The sequence below is a fragment of the Acomys russatus genome, chromosome 27, assembly GCF_903995435.1.
Source record: "Acomys russatus chromosome 27, mAcoRus1.1, whole genome shotgun sequence".
Classification (NCBI taxonomy): Eukaryota; Metazoa; Chordata; class Mammalia; order Rodentia; family Muridae; genus Acomys; species Acomys russatus.
Genome location: NC_067163.1, coordinates 42,543,429 through 42,568,846, shown reverse-complemented (window position 1 = coordinate 42,568,846; position 25,418 = coordinate 42,543,429). Strand labels below are relative to the sequence as shown.

The window sequence follows — 25,418 nt, the reverse complement described above, 5'->3', positions numbered from 1 at the left end:
GTGAAGATTTCCTATAACCCTGATTTCATCGTGACTTGGATTAAAATTGTTCAGCGCCCTGCTCCCACTGCTGCCTAACTCCCATGAATGCTGTCATTCAAGTCCACTTTGAGACATGCTTCTGTACAAAGCAAAACAAAACAACTCCAAACGGTGTCATTTAATGAAGACTGCGGTGCCCACGGTTTCTACTCAACAGGGCCCTATTGTTGAGCCATGTTTATTTATTTTCAAAACCTCAAATACCAGCAGGTATCTAATACACGTCAACTCTTGTATGAATACATTTTTCTTTTTTCTTTTAAAAAGCTTATTTCTGCTCATTCATGTACAGATGAGAACCAGACACATTGTTGAGAAACCATGGCCTGTACCTCTTCTTTCTTATCTCTCCTCTAGCTCTGCTTTATATACTTTTTTTTCAGCATGAGTCTATGCCTCTCACAGGTAAGAAAGAAGCATCAAAGCAGGATGCATCCAAATGGCTAACTGGGCCTCTCAGAGAATCAAACAAGACTAGAGGATGGAGACGAAGGGAAAAGAAAGACGGTGCAGAGAAAACACTTGTCTTCATCTTTCTGGTAGTTTCCATCTTACATTGAAGTCTCTGAAACAATATGTATAGTATGCTTCTTTAGAGGAAAAAAAATGTGCAAGTAGAATAAAGGTAGTGAAAGCTACAAATGAAATGGAGGTAATCAGCCTATTTTCTAGCCTTTGATTTTTATAAACAGAAACCAGTAGGAACAAGAAGGAGTTTTGTAAATGTAAGCTATGGGCTATCTTGCCTTTTGGGAGGGTGGAGACAGCTATTTCCTTGGCATGACACAACTGCCACTCTTCTGGGCGATGCAGCTAAGTACATTGTTTCCCACTGTCTACTTAACAAGTACTTCCAGTCAGGAGACAGTCACGTGCTTTGCACTTGATCCAGCTTCTCCCAAGGTGGTGCTGTGGTTCAATCTCCCCTTCTCTCCACATGATGGTGTTTTGCATATACTTAACCACTCAGTTCATGCACAGAATCATTCGTGCCTTAGCTCTCACAGTTACAAAAACAGCAAAATGTTTTCAGATTTGTATGAGATTTAGCTAGTAAGAAGCATTAGAATGTCTTTTGCTGTGAATGCATTTAGAATATTCTAGGATTTGAGTAAAATTATTTTCTTGGGTATTTTCATGAAAATCATTATTTGTATATATTTTGCTCAGAACTTATGTTATTTGCTTAATTAACTTTGCTTAAAATAAATTCACTATTGACCAATAAATTCATGCTGGTTGTAATCTCAAATAAGGCCCATAAAGCAACAAAACAAAACCATAAACAAAGAGTTTTAAAATTAATACTGAATCCAAAATTTTTTATTTGCAAAGTTTCTTACCTTAGCAATAATCATTTTAAATTTTCTTTGGAAATCTTATGATTAAAAAGTATGGATTACACATATTTTTAAAACATCATGAAAGGAAAGTTTTAAATATCTCCTTAAGACTTTTGGTAACCAACATGTAAGAATTAGAGTATGTTCATGTTTTTAAAATATATATATATATGGATATATATATATCCATTGATTTTCAATTATTTAGGTTGTTCCCTGTAGCTCACTCATTTTGAACATATAGCTATAAAAAATATAAAACAATTCAGGATGATAAATCCTATACTATCTGGTTTTTATTTAAGGAATGAGAGAGAAAAAAATTGCACATTAGCTTTACCTGCTAGCAATCTATTGAGACCTAAATTGCAGACTCAAAATACATCTAGAATGAAATTTTACTTTTCTCTTAGTTTGTTCTACCCACATTGGGGAAAAGTACAGTTAAAAAAAAAAGTCCCAAAGTGAACCTGTAGTTGGAGCCATGGGACTGAAACCACCATTCCTGACTATAAACAATCCTTTTGAAACTCATCACAGGTTTCTGTGCTCATGCAATGCAGGGCTAGTGAACAGTTCTGATCAAAGATCTTCCTGAACTTCAGAAGCCCATACTTTAGACAAGCCAGATGTGATGATGCACACCCTCATCCCAGGACTAAGGAAGTTAAACCAGGTATATTGCAAACTTGAGGCCAGCCTGTACTTCATAAAGAAAATTGTCTGGGGAAAAAAGAGGGGCAGTCTAATGTGAACCTGATGTCGTCACTATTCTAAGAGTTTGTATCAACATTTCAAGACTTTTCTTCAAAATTTAGAAACGAGAAAAGGGGGCTGGAGAGATGGCTCAGAGGTTAAGAGCAGTGTCTGTTCTCCCAAAGGTCCTGAGTTCAATTCCCAGCAACGAAAAGGTGTCTCACAACCTCACATCTACAATGAGATCTGGTGTCCTTTTCTGGTGTGCAGGCACACAGGCAGACAGAATACTGTATAAATAATAAATAAACCTTTATCTTGGTGGTGGTGGTGGTGGCACATGCCTTTAATCCCAGCACTAGGTAGGCAGAGGCAAACTCTGTGAGTTTGAGGCCAGCCTGGTCTACAAGGTGAGTCCAGGACAGCCAGGGCTACACAGAGAAACCCTGTCTTGAAAACTTCCCACCCAAAAAGAAGAAGAAGAAGAAGAAGAAGAAGAAGAAGAGAAGGAAGAAGAAGAAGAGAAGAAGAAGAGAAGAAGAGAAGAAGAGAAGAAGAAGAGAGAAGAAGAGAGAAGAAGAAGAAGAAGAAGAAGAAAGAAGAAGAAGAAGAAGAAGAAGAAGAAGAAGAAAGAAAGAAAGAAAGAAAGATAGAAATAAGTAAATAAATAGGTACCAAAGAAAGTAAGAGTAAGAACCTCTATGTTCCTTGTGGATGCTCAGGAGTGTAGTAAGAAGATGCCATTGAGATAGTAGAGCTTATTCTACCTTTGTCACCCACATAAGTTACTCCAAATTGGTGGCTTTCAGACTCTACACAATAAAGTAAGAAGCTTTGGATCAAGACAATCAAAATGACTATATGAACTAGAATCCACTGCCTTCTTGTATACCCTATAATCTAAAGTTTAGAGGGAATATTCTCTGTTGACATAGAGAATAAGACAATATCAGTGTGTGTGTGTGTGTTGATATTTATTTTCCATTACTTTTACAGCTTTACTGAATGTGTTCTTTCTTTTCTCTGTCTTGACATACTTCTTAGCGTTCTTCTCTGAATCTTTCTTTCTTGATTGTGAAAGGGGAAAAGTTGTCTTCTTCTCAGCTGTGGCAAAAGATGAATCAAGTAATCTTTCCATGAAGAGTTTTAACCCACCAACTTCCTATGCTGGCAACATTGAATCCAAAGGGCACTGAGCAGTGTTATGCACGCTGTGAGTATTCGTGAGTGTTAGTGGGCATGGGCACAAGATGATGTAACTATCGTATATGACCGTCAATATTTTCACAGTATGCTAGCAGAGACAAAGCCCATGCGTGATAGTGAATACTCATTTCACAGAGCTGAAAAACACAAATAAGGAATTAAAGAATAACATGACACAAAACTAAGAAGACAATTCTATGTGTATTTTGGCTTCCATAGGAAGAAATTTGAAGCATTACATGTCGATGTTTGATCTTCATAACTAAAGCAACCCACTTAAATGGTGATTATACAAAAAAAGAGAAGTTTAATCTTTAAAAGTACAATATGAATCAAGAAATTATTTTTATTTCATCCAATCCCCAAATGAACTTCCCAAAGCCTCAGAAAACGATTTTGTGGCTTGCACTGCTGTGGTTATCGGCAGGCTTGTCTTACTGGAGACACGGCTGCTTTGATGTAGTCACATTATAAATTTGCAGGGAGCTTACACATTATCAGAGGCAAAATGAGGTAATTAAAAGGGTCAACTAAATAATTAAAATCAATTTGACTCAATCATACATGCTAATGAAATCTTGGGACAGATGAATAAATGAAATTTTCAGTGAATCCCAAACCACACTGCAAATGGAAATTGCCATTTAAAAAATTGCTCATTACTCCTCAGTCCATCTGTTCTGAAGGCTTGCATGAACTCCTCTGTTCACTCATTCTATGGGTGGAGATGTTCGTTAGCAGTGAAATCACTAAGGAGGGTCAAGAAATATGAAACATTCCATTTCTCCCAGTCTGATCATCCAAATAAACATCACTCCTGTCCATACATCCACCACCTCTACTTTTCCAAATTTAACACATCATTATGGGAAGGTTTACACTGTTTTCGCTGGTTTATTTCATAAATCTTACTTATCATTAGAAGTTTACTAGTAATTTGTACTCCTGGAAAAGCATACCAAGTAGATACTTCGTTGTTTTGTTTCTTTCTTGTTCACCCACATTACCTTCCCAAATATCATGTGTTAAATAGCATAACTTTGTCTGCTTTCTGAATTTAAAGCTGCTCAACATAAGGCCATAGACACTACTTATAGCCCCCATATGCCTCTCCCTACACACCAACACTCTTCCTCACTCACCAGTCAATCTTGCCTGCTTTATTCTGCAATCTTCTACCTCTTTATATGCAATCTTCACACCTGGCTTTCTTCTACCACCCAGCAGCTCCAGCCTATACCAGCATCTCCTCACACGATGGACTCCGCTTGTGCATAAGTCTGAGTCCCATCTCATAAACTGGCCAAAGACAAGGTCCTGGAAACTCTTGTTTGCAAAGAAACTAACACCATTGACTCGGCTTTCCAGATCATGTGTCTTCATTCCAAACTTGAGTAATCTTGAGTAATAAGGTTACAAGACCAATAATATATATTGGTCTTGTAAATTCCATTCTTTGGTTTTCAACTATCTATTTGCATGTCTCTCCATTAGCCTGTGAATATTTTTAGTTTTGATGGAGACAGAATGAGCTTCTTTTTTCATGTGTGTGTTGGGGGGTGGTGATGTATTCACAGGTCAGAAGAAGGTATGAGTCCCCTGGCACTGTTGTCATCCAATGTGTGGGTACTGGGAACCAAACTTAGATCCTTTGGAAAAGCAGCAAAAACTCACTATTAACTGATCCATATCTTCAGCCCTGAAACATGTATGGCTTGAATATCATTATTTCAGCATCTAGTATAGTGTTCGGCCCATAGTAGTTAGATGACAGGTATTCAATTAGCAGTGGTTTAGGGACTATATACACGGGAACATAGCAACAAAAGAAGCCCAAACTTCTTACCATTTTAAGATACAACCCCCCCCCCCCGGGTCTGCGTTTCTAATAGTTCTATCCTATTAGAAATAGTCAAGCACTCAGAATTACAGGCATTATATTGAAATATTACTTGATCTTTATCTTTTGGTAGTGTGGAGGCTTGAACTCAAACCTTGTATGTGATTTGTAAGAGCTATATTCATAGAGGAAGGATTCCAAATTGCACTCCTCTAATTTAGCATTTGGTCACTTGAACCCTAATTGGTGTAAATACTGTTTCAGACTTCAGCCAGGCAAGCAGGTAGGCTAATTGTAGATCACCCACCCCTCCGCTCCCCCAAATCTAATCCCCAAGTCTTATTTTCAGCAGACTACCTACTACAGCCTTTCTTCCCCCTATTCCCAACACCAGGGTATCACAGAAATCTTCGCTTCCAAATTTCCTTGCCTCATCTTCTTGCTTTATCTCAACCCTCAACTCCAGCAGGAATTCCCTGGAAACCCACAGGTCACTTAGGCCAGGGAAGCAGACAGGCTAATTGCAGGTCCTCACCTCATACTCCTCCCCTCCGGTTCTAATCTCCTGATTTTATGCTCATCCTCGAGCTGAACGCCTGTCGTGACCTCTCCCTACTCTCTGCTCTCATCTCTAGCTGACCATGCGGATCTCCTCCAACCTTCTTTCCCACTCATCTTCTTATCCCAACAGGCAACGCCAGCACCACGCTAGCCTGCCAGAAAACCAAGTAAGCCAGCTAAGCAGGTAGGTGAGCTTCAGATAGCCAGTCTCCTTATCACATCCCAGAGTCCAGTGCCCAGCTCTTTAGCAGACTACACGCTGTGGCCTCTCCTCACTTTATGTCCCTATTGCTAAGTGACTAAGCAAATACTAATAAAAACATCCTGCTTTCTTCTCTTCTCCAGACCTTCTTAGCCACCCTCCTCTAGTCCAACCCAATTCCTAACTGTCAGCTTCCAGTCCCAAGAAACACATTTGACCCAGAATCTCCAGTGGCCACAAATATCAGGAAGAATTTTCTACCAGGCAACACACAGCCATCACACTCCCCTAAGAACCAGAGAGAGTAGAACCCAAGGAAACAAACACCTACCCAACAAAGACAAGACCAGATATCAAAACCTAGAATTTCAATCTTCCCAAACCAAGATGCTGAAATGTCAACATAAAAACACAATAACAGCACGGACAATAATAACCCTACAATAGTAGGCTTGCACTATTGCTACATAGCTGAGGCAAAAGACAGGGACCTTAAGATAATCTCTGTGAATATGATAGAGGTCAATAAACAGGAAATGAATAAATCCCTTTTAAAAAATCTATGAAAACAAGGCCATCTCATTTGTGCGGTGGAGAGATGGGAAACATTGGAAAACAGAGTGGTAAGTGACCTGTGGAAATAGGCAGAACTGGAAACACAATGGTAGTGATGACAAGTTTGTTGTGAGTGGCCTGTGAATGTCACTTGAGGACTAGGTGATGTCCGTGATCCAGGCTATCTCCCAGGGCCTTGTTTGGGTCGGTGGTCCTACTGAAGCAGAGGACTGTGTTTATGGCCCATGCTGTTGCCAGAAATCATGATCTGTGCTCCTGCTGACTGTAAAGATCAAGGAAGCTACTTTGGTAATGATATTGGTGACAGCAGACACAATGTTGGGGAAAAAAGGGGGACATGAAAGTGTGACAACCCTTACCTCTCCCAACACAGCATAAACAGAAAGCCATCAAATAAAACTCTTTAGAAGTGTAATAAAAATACTGATGTTGCTGGGTGTGGTGGCACATGCCTGTAATCTCAGCACTCAGGGAGGCAGAGGCAGGTGGATCACTGTAAGTTTGAGGTCAGCCTGGTCTACAAAGTGAGTCCAGGACAGCCAAGCTTATTCAGAGACACTCTGTCTCAACCCCCCCCCAAAAAAATGCTGGTGTTAGCACTCCAAAATTGATGGCTTTTAGACTGGATACAGGAGGGGACTGGCAGCTCTACTTAAGGGGCAGGCCACTGAGAGTTTGCCTATGCACTAATGAGTATTTTTTTCTTTTTATTTATTTATTTTTTTGGAGGGGGAGGTCACAAGATTGGAGGTCAGACATGGAAAGACTGGCAAATGAGTATGATTGGTGAGAATAATGTGAAATTCATAAAGAATCAATAAAAATATTATTAAAAACAAAAGAAATAAAAGTGATCAAATTGCATTACACACCTGTTAAAAAAAGGAATAAAGGAATCTGGAAATTAATAATTTAGGAACATGAACAGGAATCTCAAAGGCAAGCCTCACCAAAAGAATACAAGAGATGAAAGATAGAACCTCAGACATTGAAGACATAATAGAATAAATGGATATTTCAGTAAAGATAATTAATTTTATTCCTTGTCAAGTCTCTGATGGAGTTGAAGATCAGATTGTTTAGTTTAACAATTAAGCTTAGGTGTTTAGGGGATAAGTTGTTTTTAGGTCTAGACAGACATTTTGAGCTGATAGAGATGAGATATGATAGATATTGATTTACATTCAGAATTTTACATGCACCAAGATAGGAAAGATGTTTTCTTCAAGGCTGCCAAATACAAAGAGCCAAAACACTATGAATGTAACATTTATATAATTCCTGATTGTTTTGTGGTTCTTCTTGCTGTATGTAGTTTATTGTACTTATCTGTATGTATATGTAAAAGCTAAAAATAATTTTTAAAAGAAAATGTTAAATACAGGAAGTTCTAAGGAGTCACAAACTATCCAGGAAATCCTGGATGCTATGAAAAGACCAAATCTAAGTGTAATAGGTACAATGGAAGAAGAAATTCATTTCAAAGCCACAGAAAATATTTTCAACAAAATCACAGAAGAAAGGCCAGGCATGGTGGCACACATTTATAATCCCAGCACTCTAAGAGGCAGATACAGGAGGAACTCTGTGAATTTGAAGCCAGCCTGGCTACAAAATGAGTCCACTACTGCTGTTCCACAGAGAAACCCTGTCTCGAAAAACAAAACAAGGGGGAAAATCATAGAAGAAAATTTCCTTCACCTAGAGAAGGAGTTGTTTATCAAAGCACAAAAAGCATACAGAAGTAGATTGGGCCTAAAAAGAAATTCCCTTTGACAAAAAAAGATCAAAACACTAAATATACATAACAAAGAAAGTATAGTAAAAGCTGCAAGGGGAAAAGACTAAGTAACATAGTAAGGCAGTCCTTTTGGAATAACATCTGACTTCCCAATGGAGACTCTAAAAGACAGAGAGGGGCCTGAAAGATGAGGCCACAGATGGCAGCCCAGACTTCTATACCCATCAAGATTCTTAGTCAGAATAGATTGGGTTCAGATCTTAACAGAGAACTCTCACTAGAGAGAACTCAAATGACAGAGAAACACTTAAAGAAATGTTCATCATTCTAGTCATCAGGGAAATGCAAATCAAAACTACCTTGAGATTTCATCTTACACCTATCAAAATTGCTAGCATCGATAAAACAAGTGACAGTTCGTGCTAGTGCAGATGTGGATTACTGGTGGGAGTGCAAACTTGTATGACTACTATGAAAATCCGTGTGCTAATTCCTCAGAAAGTTGGGAGTCAGTCAGTATACAACTCTTGGTCATAAACCAAAAGTATGCTTCATGCTACGAGAGAAATACTTGCTCAACCATGTTCATTGCTGCTCTATTTAGAATACTCAACAGATGAACAGGTAAAGAACATGTGGTACATTTACACAATGGAGTACTAAGGTTAAAACAAATGAAATCACAAAAACCACAGGCAAAAGGTTGGAAATGGAAAAATAATCATCCTGAGTGAGGTAATCCAGGATCAGAAATAAAATTATGATATGTATTTGCTTATATGTAGACATTAGCTGTTAAGTCAATGTTAACCAAGCTACAATCCATAAAACAATAGAGGTTCGGAATAGACTAATGAACTGGGCCAGGAACACGGTCAAATAGATCTTTCTATAAAGGGAAATAAAATAGATAGATATGGGTAAATGAGCAGGAGGCTGGAATGGAAGAATCAAGTGGGGAAGGGAAAGAAATGGGCATATGAGAGGGAATATAGAGGCATACATCTAAAAATAAGGGCCATTGGGGGGGGGGGGTAGTATGAAAGTCTTATACAGAAGAAACTTCCTAAAACATATACATATGTGATAAAGACCTAAATGAAATTGGCAACTAATGGGGGAGACAGATCCCCAGCTGGACATTATCTGTCATCAAATGAAGCTTCCAGTCCCAGAGATGGGTTATATCTAATTGAGTTGTTGGCCAAAGGGGTCTTATGGGAACCTCCCACCACCAAAAAAAAAACAAAAACAAAAACAAAAACAAAAAAACCCAGACTATTACCAAGACTCTAGATTGCTCTCCATAAAACTATGATAAGGCTCTCTTCCTAAAGACAACACCTACAGAACTCATTGAATATGCAGAAGTGGACCTGGTGCCTACGTAGAGCCTTCAGCCCTACAGTGCTGCTACGTGTGGTACAGGAAGGTAGGTACCTCTGAATACTCCCAAAGACAAAACATAAACACCAACCCAGCCACAAACCCTCTGATCTACAGTGACGGTCTGCCTGAAAGATACGCTAGTGCAACAGTGGTACAACACTTGTGGGAATAACCAACCAATATCTGATTTGACTTAAGACCCACCTGACAAGATGGAACACATCACTGACATTGCTGGCATGACTAAGAACCTGAGACTAGATCACCCCCAAACACACTTACCCTGTGTCTAAGTCAAACATTCTCAATCTAGGTGGCATATTGGATTCCGGTACTGAACTCTTAAAAACACTCATGTCTGCGCATTAATTTGAACCAACTGGAGCTACATCTCTATGAAGGAGCCAAAGGTCTTATTTTAAAGGTTCCCCAGTTGGTTCTGATGTACAGTAAGAAGTGGGAATCCCTGCTAGTCTATACACCGACTCCCACTAGACATGGTGTCAAATCTATTACATCACCTGTTTCATCTGAACTTATGTAAAGTGTAAAACTGTCAACTCAGGTCAAGAATTACATACTTGAAGCACAGAACTATTTATGCTCTCCCAATAAATCTGACCTTAACCCACAGCAGATGTTAGTTAGTCTTCTATTAATTTAAATATCAGTTTGGTCAGAATCAAGGGTTTGAAGAAAATTTAGTTTTCTCTAAGAAACAAATTCTACAATCATATAAAATTTACAGTTTTATAAAGCACTAGTCTATAAACAGCAAAAAAAATTCCCCTCAATTCTATCTTAATATGAATAACTGATTTTTTTTTCAAGCAGGCACCAAATTTATACTGCTGAATGTCTAATCAAAACATTGCATATGGGGTTATGTAAACTCCTTTTCTATATGCTGTGGTATAAGTAGAATGTGCATGTCAATGGAGTTAATAATTCTGTTCTTAAGTTTAGCAGCTTAATTCAAAACCATGATCAAAAGCAAATATCAATCCTATTAAACCCTTACTTCTGCAGGTCCTGAGTTATTAATGACACTCAAATAAAACTGGAACTACAAAAGTTCAGCGGGAAAATACAAGACAAAGAGAATGAAATTTACCTCATATATCTTGTGGAAAATAGAAGTGATTTTCTAATTATTAATATACTACAAATAGCCTTACTTTATCTGCATTGTTATTAAAAACCAGGCACAAATAATAAAAACTAGAAATCTCGGTTATAGCAATGCTATTACCACAAACAGCAATATTGGTAGCACCGGTGGCAATACTATAAAAGACATCTGATTCTTGCCTTCAGAATTACACAGCTGCTCCCAGTAGCTACCTTTGCAGCTATGTAATTTAGCACTTTAGCTATAATCAGTTGTATCGTTTCAGCAAATAATAAAGCTTATACCACTTAGTTTTAAATATCAACCAAGGCTTGTATACTGAGTAAGATGATTTAATTATGTTCAGAGGGTTATTTTAAAAATGCCAGTGTTACTTGAAGCCCAGAATACATCAGTCTCTTTTACTTTCTGAGACAGATCCTATTATTATCTTTCATATATATGATTGATTTCCTCTAACTTGAGTATTCTAGTAAATGCATAATTGTTCTCCCAAATTAAATCGAAGTTCTTAAAATGATCATTGGATTCGTTGGATGGGATATAATAATAATTGCACTAATGGGTAAAATTCAGAAATATGATGGCATTTTCACATTTCAGCAAGATGGTATATATGATAAAATATATGATAAATATATATGATAAAATATATTAAGCCAGCAATAAGTGCAGTAAAGTGACCACTGGAAAGGATGCCGTACATATGAGGCCTTAAGAGTTAAGGTTCATAGGGTCCCTCGCAACCAGAATGTCAGCAAATCACTCAAAAGAATTTTTGTTTGTTATCATTTACCATTTAAAAGGTAATCAAATATTTGTTACTTCAAAAGTAATCCATTTTTAGTACAAAATAAACTGAAATTTTTATTTCTTATTGATTGAATTAAAGATTATCTTAGTTGAAAGTAGTTTGCAAAAATCTCTCTTCTACTGTATCTAATAGTTAATGCATTTCATATAATGGATGAAACTGGAAAAAATGGAAAGAATAAAAACAGAAGTGTACACAAATTTTATTCTAAAAATAACTTTCAATCTTTCAAACTTAGAGAAACAATGTTTTATTTTGGCATTGCTACTTTAAATAAATCACCTTGCTTCTTTCTTGCTTCTGCTAGTCACTGATACCTTTTATTGTTACAAAGTTGTACTTTCTAATGTTATGTAAGTGGGTTGACATCCCTGATTATCTGGATGTTTTGACTTAACATATATATGAGATGTATCTATGTTGCACTGGCATTAGTTTCTTCCTTTTTTACTGTTGAGTAGAATCCCCCTGGGTGGCAGCCACAAAGTGTGGTAATCCATTCACTGGTCTGGTGAAACTTGAGTTGTTTTCCAAATCTAAATGGCTATGAGTAAAACCACTGGACACATTTAGCAAAGATTTTGAATGGAGACACCATCCACTTCAGGCACAGGTCCCAGAGGAACTGATTTGAATGCCTCTTCCTTGAGAACACCTCATTCATAGTACCAGAAAGTGCCATGCAAGCTTACAAAGGAGGGAAACGGCAACAGTCCTGCCCAGCTGTGATGTCTATGAATCATAAAAATGACCAGCACAAGAGCTCAAGGTGCAATAGTGGCACACACACCTTGGTAGTAACCAACAGCTCCCCAATTATACTTATGATCCCACTGTTCAACAAGAGAGAAGTCGTATCTGGTACTGAAATCTAGCTAACTACTCAGGGCTAGTGAAGTCATGGCACAGTGACACATACCTTTTATTCCATTGTTGTTATAAAGAAATGAGACTTAGTATGTGTATCAATCAATCAACAACAAAAATGCCTGTTTCAAACAAAGTGAAAGGTTGGGACTGACACTTGAGGTTCTTTTCCGACCTTCACTCACATGTGCTGATATGAATGTGTCTGCACTCATACACACTCACACATGTATGCATATATGCATATACATATGCATACATATCACGAACATATATTCAGAAAAATGTTCAACCAATATGAAACACATTCACCAAGGAAAGTTAAATTTTTCATTGACTAAGAAAATAATGGATTAGATTACATAAAATACTGTTTAAAGTTGGGTGGTGGTGGCACACACTTTTAATCCCAACACTTGGGAGGCAGAGGCAAGCAGATCTCTGTGAGTTCGAGGCTAGCATGGTCTACAGAGCAAGCTCCAGGACAGAGGGCTACATAGAGAAACCCTGTCTTGAAAAAAAAAGAGCTGTTTAATTCCTTGAGAAAGAAAGACAATATAACCTTTTTTCTACATTATTCTCCATGAGAAAAGCCTAAACTTTATAATCTTATGACATAAAGTTTTTATATAGACAGGAATTACAATCATTTGTCATTTTTGCAAGAGTAAAAAAACTACTTTAATCCAGTTTTACTGTAGTAAATTTAAAATAAAAATAAGATGTCTTCTTAAATTCATGTTTGTCTTTCAGAATAATTTTATTGAGTACAAATTGTCCTGCGCCTTTGTTGAAAACACAATGTGGTATCTGTTGCCTCAGTGGCAAACTTTATTGTTTGTCCTCTGGTTTTTGATGCATATACTTAGCTTGGTAGCTCAGCAATGGCATCCAGAATCTTGGCAAATAGTCAGTTTGAAATTAAAAGATTAAGTCCATCAAAAGCCTATTATATAAAAACTGGAAATAAGAAGAAAATGAAAATGAAAGAGTACAAATAATTCCTAGCTTACCAATTCAGAAATGGACATTAGAAAGGAATTCCTAATTAACTCTATGAAATTGTTCTCCTGAACATACTCTTTTTCTCCAAGAGACGAAACTTTTTTGCACTTACATTTCCAAAACGCAAAGAAACTTAATTGAGATGCCTAAAAGAGAGTAAGTGGGACTTGTTGCTATGACTTCAACAACTAGTGCACAGCTAATCAGCATCCACTGCCAACACTGAAAAGGAGCTGGCTGTGTCAGTGCCTTAGCTCCCCCCTTCTAAAGATTCAGTGATCAAAACTAAAATTTGACCCAGAAGCTGCCCTTAGTATAAAGATGCACGACAAAAGCTTTGGCAAGTGTTAATAAAAATAGGAAAATAACAACCCACAGTCAGATTTCCCAAACTTTGAGGGTAGTCAAGTATAGCAAAACCAGCCAAGAGCCTAACAGGCAAAGATGATACCCAGTGTAGCGTGATGGGCTACGCTCATTACTCTGATTTGTTGTCAGTGTTGAAGGCTGGGTGTTTCTCCATACTAAACAGGCAATAAATAAACAGTGAGCTACAGCCACTGGGACAGAGGATGAAAGCCGGTGACAAAGAAAACAGAAGGACTCAACTTGAGGAAAACAAAAAGCCACTTGGACCTCAGTTCTGTAGTCCTTGCAGGAAACAGAAGATCACACGGAAAAATCCTGCATTTTGTTAGTGACATATGCCCTGTACATAACTGCATTTGAAGTTCATCTGCACATAACACCACATATTAACACAAGAAGTCAGGGACAAGTGAAAAAGGCATAATTACAAATACTCAATTACTTTTTAAATTACCTATTCAGAATGCATTGTTTTAATTATGTTGTGCCGCATTTTGTTTTAATTACGCTGTTTTGAATCAGTCCCTTACGTGGAAGATAGGTGAGAACTGGATGAGTTTTTCAACCCCAAGGATTATAGCCTTCTTCAAGCATGTGCTATCTGAGTTATAAAAGCCAAGAAGTGTCCCAGGAAGGAGAAACTAGGAAAACAAAAGAAAAGAGACTGGAACAGGGTTTCAGGATTCTAGAGACCTAAAGGTAAGGCTGTAAAAATTAAGTTACAAATAAAGGGGGTTCTTTCTCTCTTCCCTTCATATCAAGTCAATCACACATATATTAGACTATTAAGCCCAGTGGAACAGAATGAATTTTTCACAATACTCAATATAAACAATCTGTTGATTTGCTATCCTTATGGACACTGAAATATACCATATTTATGTGCAACCAAAACATTTAAAGTTTATATTTTAAAACTTAATTTGGCCATTATAATATTCTATTAAGTTATACTCAATAATTAAATAGGATACATTACTTAATTTTTAATTAGTCTTTACATCTCTAGATTAGATGCTCTAAATTTCAAATCGGATCACCATAATGATATAGCTAGACTTGAAACCCTGTTTAGAAGATCTATGTATACATGGGGTCAGCCTGGTACCACAGTCTTCATAAATGATACATCTGATACATCCTCCATGAGGACCATGTCAGGTGGCAAGAAGTCAGGGAAGATCTATAAATGCGTGATCACACCAACTTTGAGCAACTGGGCCAACAGAAAGTATTCTAAATCATTCTATTTCGTTGCAGGGATGTGATATAGGGTTTAATTAACTGGAAATCACCATAATTGAGAATATTTTCAGTTTGTTCTTATACTTGGTGATTTCTTCCACTTTCTCATTGGAATGTCATCCTGGCTTATTCTAGCCAATAAAAGAATGTTTCTGGCTTTCTCTGCTCCCCACATTCTCTCTCTCTCTCTCTCTCTCTCTCTCTCTCTCTCTCTCTCTCTCTCTCTCTCTCTCTCTCTCTCTCTCTCTCTCTCTCCTCCCTCCCTCCCTCCCTCCCTCTCTCCCTCTCTCCCTCTCTCTGTTCCCACTGTTTAGCTCTTTCTCTGCCCCCACCTCTGCCCTCATGGCTCACTCACTTTATCTAACCCCTTCCCGAGGATCTCACTTCTCCTAATATCCAATAAACCTCTTTTACACCAGAAAAAAAATGTATGTGGTCATATAATTTCTAGTATCCGTTTTGTTATTCTATTTGTAACAAAATCTGATGGGACAGCTTTCTCTCTCAGCGATGCTAAAACTGCATGGTCATGAAAGCAGCAGTAGAGAGGTAACTGAAGGAAGAAAAAAGGGGAGGCCAAGGGAGGGGAGAAAGAACAGGAGGCTAGAGGGAAAAGGGAGAAATAAGAACAAAATGCAATTAAAATGTGTTTAAAATGCTATAACGAACCTCATTTAATGCTGTAAACTTAAAATTGAAGATAATTTTTAAAAAGCTGTGGGTTGGCCATATGCTCTGTATAGGGCAGAACTCTGGACAGGCTACAGTAGGTCTGGTAGGGTGGCTGTGCAGATGAGGGAAAGTCTAGATTTGGGATGACAGGGTCAGGGAACAGGAAGGATGAGACACTGTTGGTTAGTTGAACCGCTGCTCAGCTCCCTGCCAGGGCCCTTTTTACTTTGTTTATAAAATTCTGGCTAGGGTGTGGTACCACATACCTTTCCAGAGGATGAAAAATTTAGCAGATAAAATGTAGTACTTTTTTGAGCAACAGCTGAAAGGAAAGCAAATTCAGATGTGTCCCAGTGCATGCGCACCCCACACCCAAGGATGTTTTTGCTGCTCTCGATGGGCTATTTCAGCTCCTGAGAAAGTCACAAGCCACCCTGTTCCTCTTCAAAGTGCTCTTTCATAAAGCTCATTGTGACTATAACCTCTATAGACCCTTCCACTCTTAGCCAATGTTTTTAATAAACTATTACATTAATCACTATCTCTGCAGCTAAATCTTCGAAATAATGACATGGTTCCCTGTGTGCACTTTTTCTTTATCTCAATAAACAGGCACGCTCTAATGATGGAAATTATTCTTACTCTATAGTTCTCATTATGTCACTGTGTTTACAACCAAAGTGAGCATGGGTTCGTTCTTAGAGGCACCTGTTCCCTTTTCAGTCAATGCAACACTAAAATGAATCCAAAAGGATGTTTTTTGCTGGGAGAAATTCTTTCTTACTATGGAATAGTTAGTGGCCTCATGTACAATATTACATACATAATGAGACATGTGATCCGATTTTTTAATTTTTTTAACTTTTTACAGTGTCACTTTATGTCTCAGCCTACTTGAGCTAGGTTATATTTATTATAATCGGTGAATGGATATCAATTAAAGAAACTGTTATATGAATAAAATTAAGACTAATTTTCCCCAGTGATTCTTATGTTAAGACTATGTACACACCTAGATACAAACCATTCTGTTATTTTCCTCTCCAGAGACTTCATACTGAAGTTGCTTTCTGACATCCAGTTAACAAATAAAATATTTTCCTTCATTTTAGCTCTTACTGCAGACGGCAATCATGTTAGCGGGATGGCGGTGACAGATAGCCTTATCATACACCCTATGCATGCCTAGTACATGGTCACTCCTTCTTTTTGTACCATTTAGTCTAGTGACTAAAAAAGGAATGTAAAGAACTCCCCAAGTATTCAGTGTTGTCGTCTTGTCAAAGAGAGAATGGAGCATAGAATAGGCTTATTTTATTTTTATTTTTATTATCTACTAAATAAAAATATGCCTTCCAAATTGATTTGAAAACTTAAGTCCATTTAGCACTTTTGACATTTAAGATTTTCTTCATTAAAAGTAGAACAAAGTCAAAATATTATACCAGAAAGATGTAAATCTGTAGTAACATTTATTTAATTTGACAGCATTCCTAAATCCAACTTTCATATTTAAATAATAACAAAATGATATCTTTGCTCAGGATCTAAAGAATAGGACCACATTATGACTGTAGCAGCAGAGAGAATTACCAGTGGCTAACACATCATTTATATGATTGTAAATTGATCCCTGTAGCATTATAATTACCCTAGGACAGAGGTACTCTCTTGTGTTCACATATATAAATGTAAACCAAATACACAAAATGAAACGCCCAAAATCCCCACACATATAAATAGCAATGTGCTTCAAAAGTTTAGACTGTTAAAATAAATACAAATTTACTCATTAAAATACCAACCAGGCCAGAGAAATGGCTCATTAGGTAAAGATGCTGCTGTGCAAGCCTGATGCCTTGAATTCAATGATAGCTGAATCCACATATAAAGGTGAAAAGGGAGAACTGTTTCCACAAAGTTGGATTCTGCCCTTCACATGCACACTTTGGCATGTTTACTGTCTAGATACATACATCCTACATGCACACAATAAAACAATTTTTAAAATAAAAATAAAATGTTTTACTTACTGTAGTACATATTAATAATAATATATTATTACAATGCAAAAATTAATAATACATTAAACTTAGCTCTGTGTATGTAAAACTATTGTTATCTCTGTTAACTCCTGGGAATATTGTGTGTTTGGTGTTTTGTTGGTTTCAGCTTTATTTTTATTTCATCCAAACTTGATATGGATAAAAGAAATAAAAGGTAGCATTTATAAAAAAAAAAAAAAAAAAAAAAAAAAAAAAGACAAATTGTGTGCTAAAGCCTTAGGACTGCTAACTATTAGAAGGTCAGGATGGAAACCATATGGGAATTCCTGCCAAAAAAAGATTAGTGTGCTGTGATAAGACACTTGGCTGTAACAGAAGCACTTTTGGATGCATCTATTGTTTTATTTATTATCTTAGTTATTGGTTTCCAGTGTTTCAAAGCTGACTAGGGCCTATGGACTTCTCGACCTAAGTCTGGAACTTATAACTGTGAGGCACAGTAGAATAGACCAACATTATAAGAGACAGGAGATATGAGTGGTTACCTCCTGACAGCTCTCTGATAAGGATTTAACCATCAGATGTTTATTCACTGTTGATTCACTTAGTAGCTTGATTTTAGATTACGTACTCTTTCTACTTAATCTTGCTAATTAATGCATGCTAACTCTAAAAACATAAGAATAATAAATATAATACAACCAATAAAGTTTGTATTATTAATCCATTGAGAAGTCCTCATTTGCCAAACACTTTTATACATAATTTATTTTGAATTTTGAATTTATTTTTACTTTTTAAAAAAAATTTTTTTGAGATAGGGTTTCTCTATGTAGCCTTGGCTGCCCTAGACTCGCTTTGTAGACAAGTCTAGCCTCTTGCTCATATAGATCCACCTGCCTCTACCTCTGGCGTGATAGAATTAAAGGCGTGCGCCAGCACACCCGGCTTTATTTTTTCTTTCAAAACTAGATTTAAAGAGCATGGCACTGTGGCACACACCTTTAATACTGGTGGGTGGATCTCTGTGGATCAGAGGCCACTTTAGTTTGCTTAGTTCCAGAACACCCAGAACTCGTAGTGAGACACCATCTTTAAAAGTAAAAACAAATAGGAGGATCAAGTGGGAAGAGAAAGAGGAACGGACAAAGGAGGGAAGGAAGATGGGGGAAAACATCTAAAGTAAAGCACTATTTGAGGAGTAGTGTGAAAAGATAACACAGTAAAAACTTCCTAAAATGTATTCATATAAGAAGGTGGCCTTAAATGAAATGACCAAACAATGGTGGAGACAGTCCCAGCTGGACACCACTCGTCACCAAATAAAGCTTCCAGTTCCAGGAGTGAGTAGCATCTAATTGAGTTGCTGGCCAACAGGGTCCCATGACAACCCTCAAATAACCTAGAATTCAACAACGATATTTCCCCCCAAGCACCAATTTCCACACTCAGTTTTGCTGTGAGATTTGGATGTGGCTGGCTAGGTAGCTTTCCATTTCTAAACTGAAGATATAGTCACTTGCAATATGTGTTTCAAGGACATTCACCTAGTATCTAGTTGTAAATGCAAGATGAATCACATCTGTAAGCATCTGTTTTTAGAATGAGATGGATTCGTCAGCTCTGTGTAGTCCCTACTTTCCTTAGGTCAGCGACCATGTACTTGACATCTAGCTCAGAGGCCTGGTTTTCTAACCTTGAATTGGACACCCTGTTTCTGACCTTTGTGATTAACAAAATACAGCAGAACTCATATCCTGGGACACTTCCTTGATGGGAAGTCAGCCTGTGTGTGTCTTAGAACACTCTTGTTGGAAGGCTATTTCTTGGAAACCTTCATTATTCTCAGAAAACCCCAAAGACGGCCACAGGTGAACATACACTCAGTCAACACACACTATCAGATGCCAGCTATCTGTGAGCTAGCTCAGACTGCCAATTAGATGATGCCTTCACCAGCTATCTGTGAGCTATCTCAGTCTGCCAATTAGATGATGCCTTCAGACGGTTGGATACTGGCATTATCCAGCAACAGCTCAAGACTGCATATAAGAAGTGATCAGCTGACAGCACAAAGAGCCATGAGAGTTATTAGGGAACTGTTTTAATAAACTCACTTGGAGAATAGTTTACTTACAGCAACATGGCACTAATTTATCTTTATCTAGCTCACAATGTTATTAGATTGGTATAGTTACTATAATATACCAGAGAGGTAAATGATACATAAACACTATTGACTATTAGTCTACAGTCTAGACAATTACACATTTTTTTCTTTTTTTTGGTTTTTTTTTTTCGAGACAGGGTTTCTCTGTGTAGCCTTGGCCATCCTGGACTCACTTTGTAGACCAGGCTGGCCTCGAACTCACAGCGATCCACCTGCCTCTGCCTCCCGAGTGCTGGGATTAAAGGCGTGCGCCACCACGCCCGGCTAAATATATATATATATTTTTTAAAGATTTATTTATTTATTATGTGTACAGATTTCGTTATAGATGGTTGTGAGCCAACATGTGGTTGCTGGGAATTGAACTCATGACCTTTGGAAGAGCAGTCAGTGCTCTTACCCTCTGAGCCATCTCTCCAGCCCCAATTACACATTTTTTAAGAACAAAATATTTTGAACTTATCAGATTCACAGATTTATATCTAGCTATTTATTACTGAACAATAATCTGAGCTACATAAATTTATAGTCCCTGTAATCAAACGCAAGAGGATAGAAGATTTTCAAAGATAAGCAAGAGCGACCTATTTTAAACATCGGCTGCTTGTGCATTGTTCATAATTGCTTATATTGTATTGCTTGCTCCGTGAAATTAATTTAGAAGCTCAAGAAAACAGTACATATTATTTTTGTCCAGTTTTAAGGTAATTTTAAGTATCTTTAACCAATCCCATTTTTATTTGCTAGTAAATAGCAGAAAAAATATATTCTGATCTTTTTCTCTGTTGTCAAAGCTTTTGATCTATTACTGAATTTTGTGGTATCACATTTCAAGCTTCTAATTTAGGGCATTTGGTACATAATTGGTAGGCTGTACCTTTTTCCTCTTAATACCACTTATCCTTTCTCTCCTGCCCCTTAAGTAGTGTTGCCTGTATGGTCTCTTCTGAGTTATCAACTCATTACGTAATAAGTGTGTCTTCCACTAAAGATTGGAAACTTTTACATGATTGTTTTCCTTCTGACTTTTCCTTATTATATTCTCAATATGGGTCTACAGCTTATTAAACACTGTTATTTAAATATCTAGCCATAAATTCTTTTTTTTTTTTTTTTAGATTGATTGATTGACTGACTGATTGATTTGTATACAGTGTTCTGTCTGACCTCCAGAAGAGGGCACCAGATTCCATTAGAGATCATTGTGAGCCACCATGTGGTTGCTGGAAATTGAACTCAGAACCTCTGAAAGAGCAGCCAGTGCTCTTAACCTCTCAGCCACCTCAAAATGAAATTCATCAGTTGTTCAGAATAGCCAGGAAATAAGCCATCTGCTTTATCCTTTAAGCATGCTATCAGAGAGTCCCACTACTCTCTCCATTGTGAAGCTTTCATCTCTCCAGAGCATATATTTGTTCTCTTTGGCATTCTATTGCATGAGTTTGTAGATACATCTTCCATCCACCTTTTGCCTTCCATCCAGTGTTGCTGGGTTTGCCTGGATATAACTATTATTCCAGGATTGTGCTAATAATTCAACACATCTTTTCCATTTTATTATTTGTTTTAAATGCTGTAGTCAATATTTCTTCCTTAAACACCAATGTTTTTATAAAGACTTTCTACTACTACCTATTTGCTATTGTAAAATTCTAAATTTTTTTTGTGGGATTTTGTTCAAAGCTAAGATCATTTTATTGAACAGCTCCATGACTTACTCCAGGACTTACCTCCTTCCTGCTTTAAGAGGGTCACTTATTCTCTATAGACCATCCGCCTTCTCCAAAATCAAGTTTAGTGCCACCACCTTCATAAAATGTTCTGTAATGAGGTGTCGAAGCACTAAACAATGTTTAATACTGTTTAAACAGAAAATAGATCAATACACATGTATTTAAGTAATGAATAACTAATATGAGAAAAAATTTTAAATATTCTTACCTACGTCTTACTGGACTTTGAAATCCCACATTTGGAGAGCAGGAATGGTAGTTAAAGTTAACCTGAAGCTAAAACATTGATGTGATTTAACAAACACTTACCCCTGCATTTTTTTTTTTTATAAACTACTTCTTCCTAACCTTTCTTCAGAGAAATTTGAGGCAAAAAGGAAGTGTTCCTACCTAAATCAAGGATATTGCTGAAAAAGGAATACCCAACAGACCCCTTGTCTCAATTTCCCTACGTTACAAATAATTTGGGTTGTTTTGTTTTGTTTGAGAATTAGGAAATGTGCATTATAGATATGGTGACTATAAATTATTCAGGCTATTGGACTGACCAGTTACTCTTACTCTTCCATAATGGTAGGATAAGTTCTCAATCAACAATTACTACATTCATCCACACAGCACCATTTTTCCTTGTTTCTTTTCTTTTGCTTTGGTTTTTCTGAGAGAGAAGGTTTCTCTGTGCAGCCCTGGCTGTCCTGGAGTTCACTACGTAGACTAGGCAGGTCCTGAACACAGAGATCTGCCTGCCTCTGTCTCCTGGGTGTGTTGCAATTAAAAGCACAACCTCATGGCTTAATTTTCAATTAACATGACACCAGGAAAAGAAAGATATAGCCTGCTGGGCGAGCCCAGCATTTTCTGTATTCTTTTCTCTCTTATCCTAGCAATCTAAAGTGCATTTCCGAGTTGCTAACAACTTATCACCTGTAAATAAGAAAGGGATTAAGAAATGAAGGGTTTTTTTTTTTTTACAAGTAAATAGAAAGGAAGAGGAGAGATATGACTTCAATAATCAAGTATTTTCTATCTAGCCTCTGTGCATATTGCTTCCCTCCTGCCATCTCTTGTTGGCTCTCTTAATAATTTTCTTCCTGTGGGTTGTTTCTCTTAATTTCCATTCTGAGTCTTGGTTTCAGATTCTCACTCTCTGTTGCTGTACACTGGTTGCTTGTTTTTGTTTTGTTTCTTTTCCTGACCTGTGGGTTCCTCTACTTCCTGTTTCCCAGGAGGTAACTAACACCTACCTAAGTTTCAAGTGGTCTCAAATACAAGAGAAACATGGAATCCATTCCCGAGAGAACAGTATGTTTAAGGAAGAAGGTTAAACTCCAGATTACTCCAGAAATGCAGGTACTAACCCCACACCTTCTGCCACAGCACTTGCTATACTTTTGGTTAGTGATTTATCCAGGAGAATCAAAGTAAAATCCAGAGTCAATCATTTTCTTTATGGTGTAGAAATACAAACTAGAGAAATAATTAACTTTTAAATAGAAAAACTTAACGTTTGATGGCCAGCCAATTCAAGCTTAAAATGATCGAGGTAAATAATGTCGTGTTTTCTGAATATTACCATCTTGATCTTTTTAATAGTCAATTACATGAGTACATCAAGTCAGTTATTTTGGTTCATTTAAGAGAGAGCCCTCTTTTTCAGGGCTAGCATTCTATACAACTATATGTATTTTTAAAAGCCTGCATTCTGTGAGAATGGGGAAAGCTGTTTGTATTATTTTGTAACCTGAAAATACTATTTCCATTTAAAAAAGAAATACTCCATTTAGACTCCATTCTGGAGATCATTCCCAACACTTTTATTCAAAGGATTTAAAAAATGAGTTTTTCTAAGACGCTTGCAGGGTCAAGCAAGAAGAGACTATTAATGTCTTGATCACAGCTAACATTCATAGGCAAAAATGTCCTTCGCCTTTTCTGTTTTCTTTTCTTCCAAGTTGGCCAGTGTGTATAAACCAACACTGCTTGGTAGTCAGAGCATCCCCTAACGCTGAGCCTGTGGGAATTTAGGAATTTCTACAAGGGCATGTCAGCCCAAAGGGCTCCTTTGCTCTTGGTGAAATCACTTATAACAAAGGACAAGGGAGCGGCGGGGGGGGGGGGGGAGGGGAGACTAATGGACTTGGACCGGAAGCAGGGAGTCCACTGGCGTTCGCACAGTACATCCCCGGCTGCTGGTGGATCACTAGTCAGTAACCGTGGAAATGCAATATTGTGCGAGCACTTTACGCAAAAGCTGAACAAACACAACCGAGTTCCCAGATAGTGGGTCACTTCTCCACTGTTTTACGAACTTTTCTCACCCTAAGCCACTTCCTTCTTAGGCTGGATTTGTAGCTCCAGGACGGACACCCAGTCTTCCACCCCTCCATCGCACCCCACAGAGTTCTTGGAAGTGTGCCAAGCTGCGCTGCTGAACTCCAAGGAAACTGGAGCGAAGCTGAACTGCTCCAAGAGCTACCGTGAGGTGACCTGAGCCACTCGGTGCGTCTTTTTAACTAGATCATTCATTTACCAGGATTCTTGCAAGGATAAACGAAGCTTTCAGCTACAACTTCAAACCCTCTGTGCAAATGGGCGTTCCTTTTACCCAGGGGACTAGAAACTGTCCCCAAATCTCGCCCTTCGGTAGTGTCCTCCTCCACCCAAACCTGTTAAGAACTGAAAGTTTTGTAAGTTTCGTTACTCCTGACCGTCTTGGACTTGAACCACAATCATGTCCTGGTGCTGTTCCTTACTGGAATCGCTTGCTTTTTCCTAATCTCTCTCTTTTCAAAATTTCCTCAGATACTATCCTGAGCAAGGTACACCAAAGTAACAGACACCCTAAACACTTTTTCTTTGCCTTTGAGGCCGGCTTTCCCCTCTCTCCTCCTTCCCAGAATAAGTCCAAAGACAGGCTCTAGTCAGCCGCAAAAGAAAAGCGCAGGAGGCAATGGCCAATGGGAGATGGGCGCAATCATGGGCTTGCAAACATTCACTTTCAGTAACATCAGCTTCCCCCACAAGCCCTGCGGGTCCCTGGGAACCCGTGGCACTCACCCATATCCAAAAGTCTTCCCCCCTTCTCCTGAGGCCCCCAGAGATGCGTGAAAGACCAGGCAGGCGCTGCTGCGTGCAGTCCACTTGTCCAAGCTGCGCTCAGGCTCCCAGTGCCCCAGCCACTGACAGCCTGGCCCCTCCCAGCGGAGACAGTCCCGCTGGGCCCAGCGAAATTCCACTGGCCCGCAGACCCCTCCCTCTCTCCACCTGCCTCTTGTGATTGAAACCTAGTTCCCTCAGCTTCACAGTTGCCTAGCTCCCAGAGGCCTGCTACCCTGACCCCTTTCACTTTCTAAAGAGCCACGTGCAAAAAAAGTCTCCCTCCTAAATACATTGGTTCCCTACACACACACACACACACACACACACACACACACACACACACACACACACACACATTCTCCCAGCACCTCGGGAGTCCAAGAGTTAACACTTACCCAAAATAATGATGGGGTGAGGTACTCAGGAGAAAAAAATTATTTCAGAAAAATTGACAGTGACATGAGACTATTCAATATTGTCTAAGTTTTTCTGTTGTTTTTAATGCAATGTTTTTTTTTTCTTAATAAGAATGTTAAAAACAAAAGTAAGCCAAATTTTCCTTTACACTGGGCAATCTCTTTTACACACATACACACACACACACACACACACACACACACACACACACACACTAAGCAGAGCTCACCTGAAAGTAAAAGACAAACAGGCACCTGGACAACGAAAGGCTGGTGTTGGCCCCCTGCTACACC

At 38.2% G+C, this 25,418-nt stretch overlaps 1 protein-coding gene across 1 annotated transcript in view; it reads right to left on the bottom strand.

Annotated features, from left to right (window-relative positions):
• Gpm6a (glycoprotein M6A) overlaps nt 1-24,834 on the bottom strand; it is a 271,839-nt gene extending 247,005 nt beyond the window's left edge. Inside the window, exon 1 of the mRNA XM_051169675.1 lies at nt 24,667-24,834. Within this exon, the coding sequence (XP_051025632.1) occupies nt 24,667-24,670 (4 nt within the window). The 5' untranslated portion in view covers nt 24,671-24,834. The remainder of the gene's footprint in view (nt 1-24,666) is intronic.
• Nucleotides 24,835-25,418: the final 584 nt, after the last annotated feature.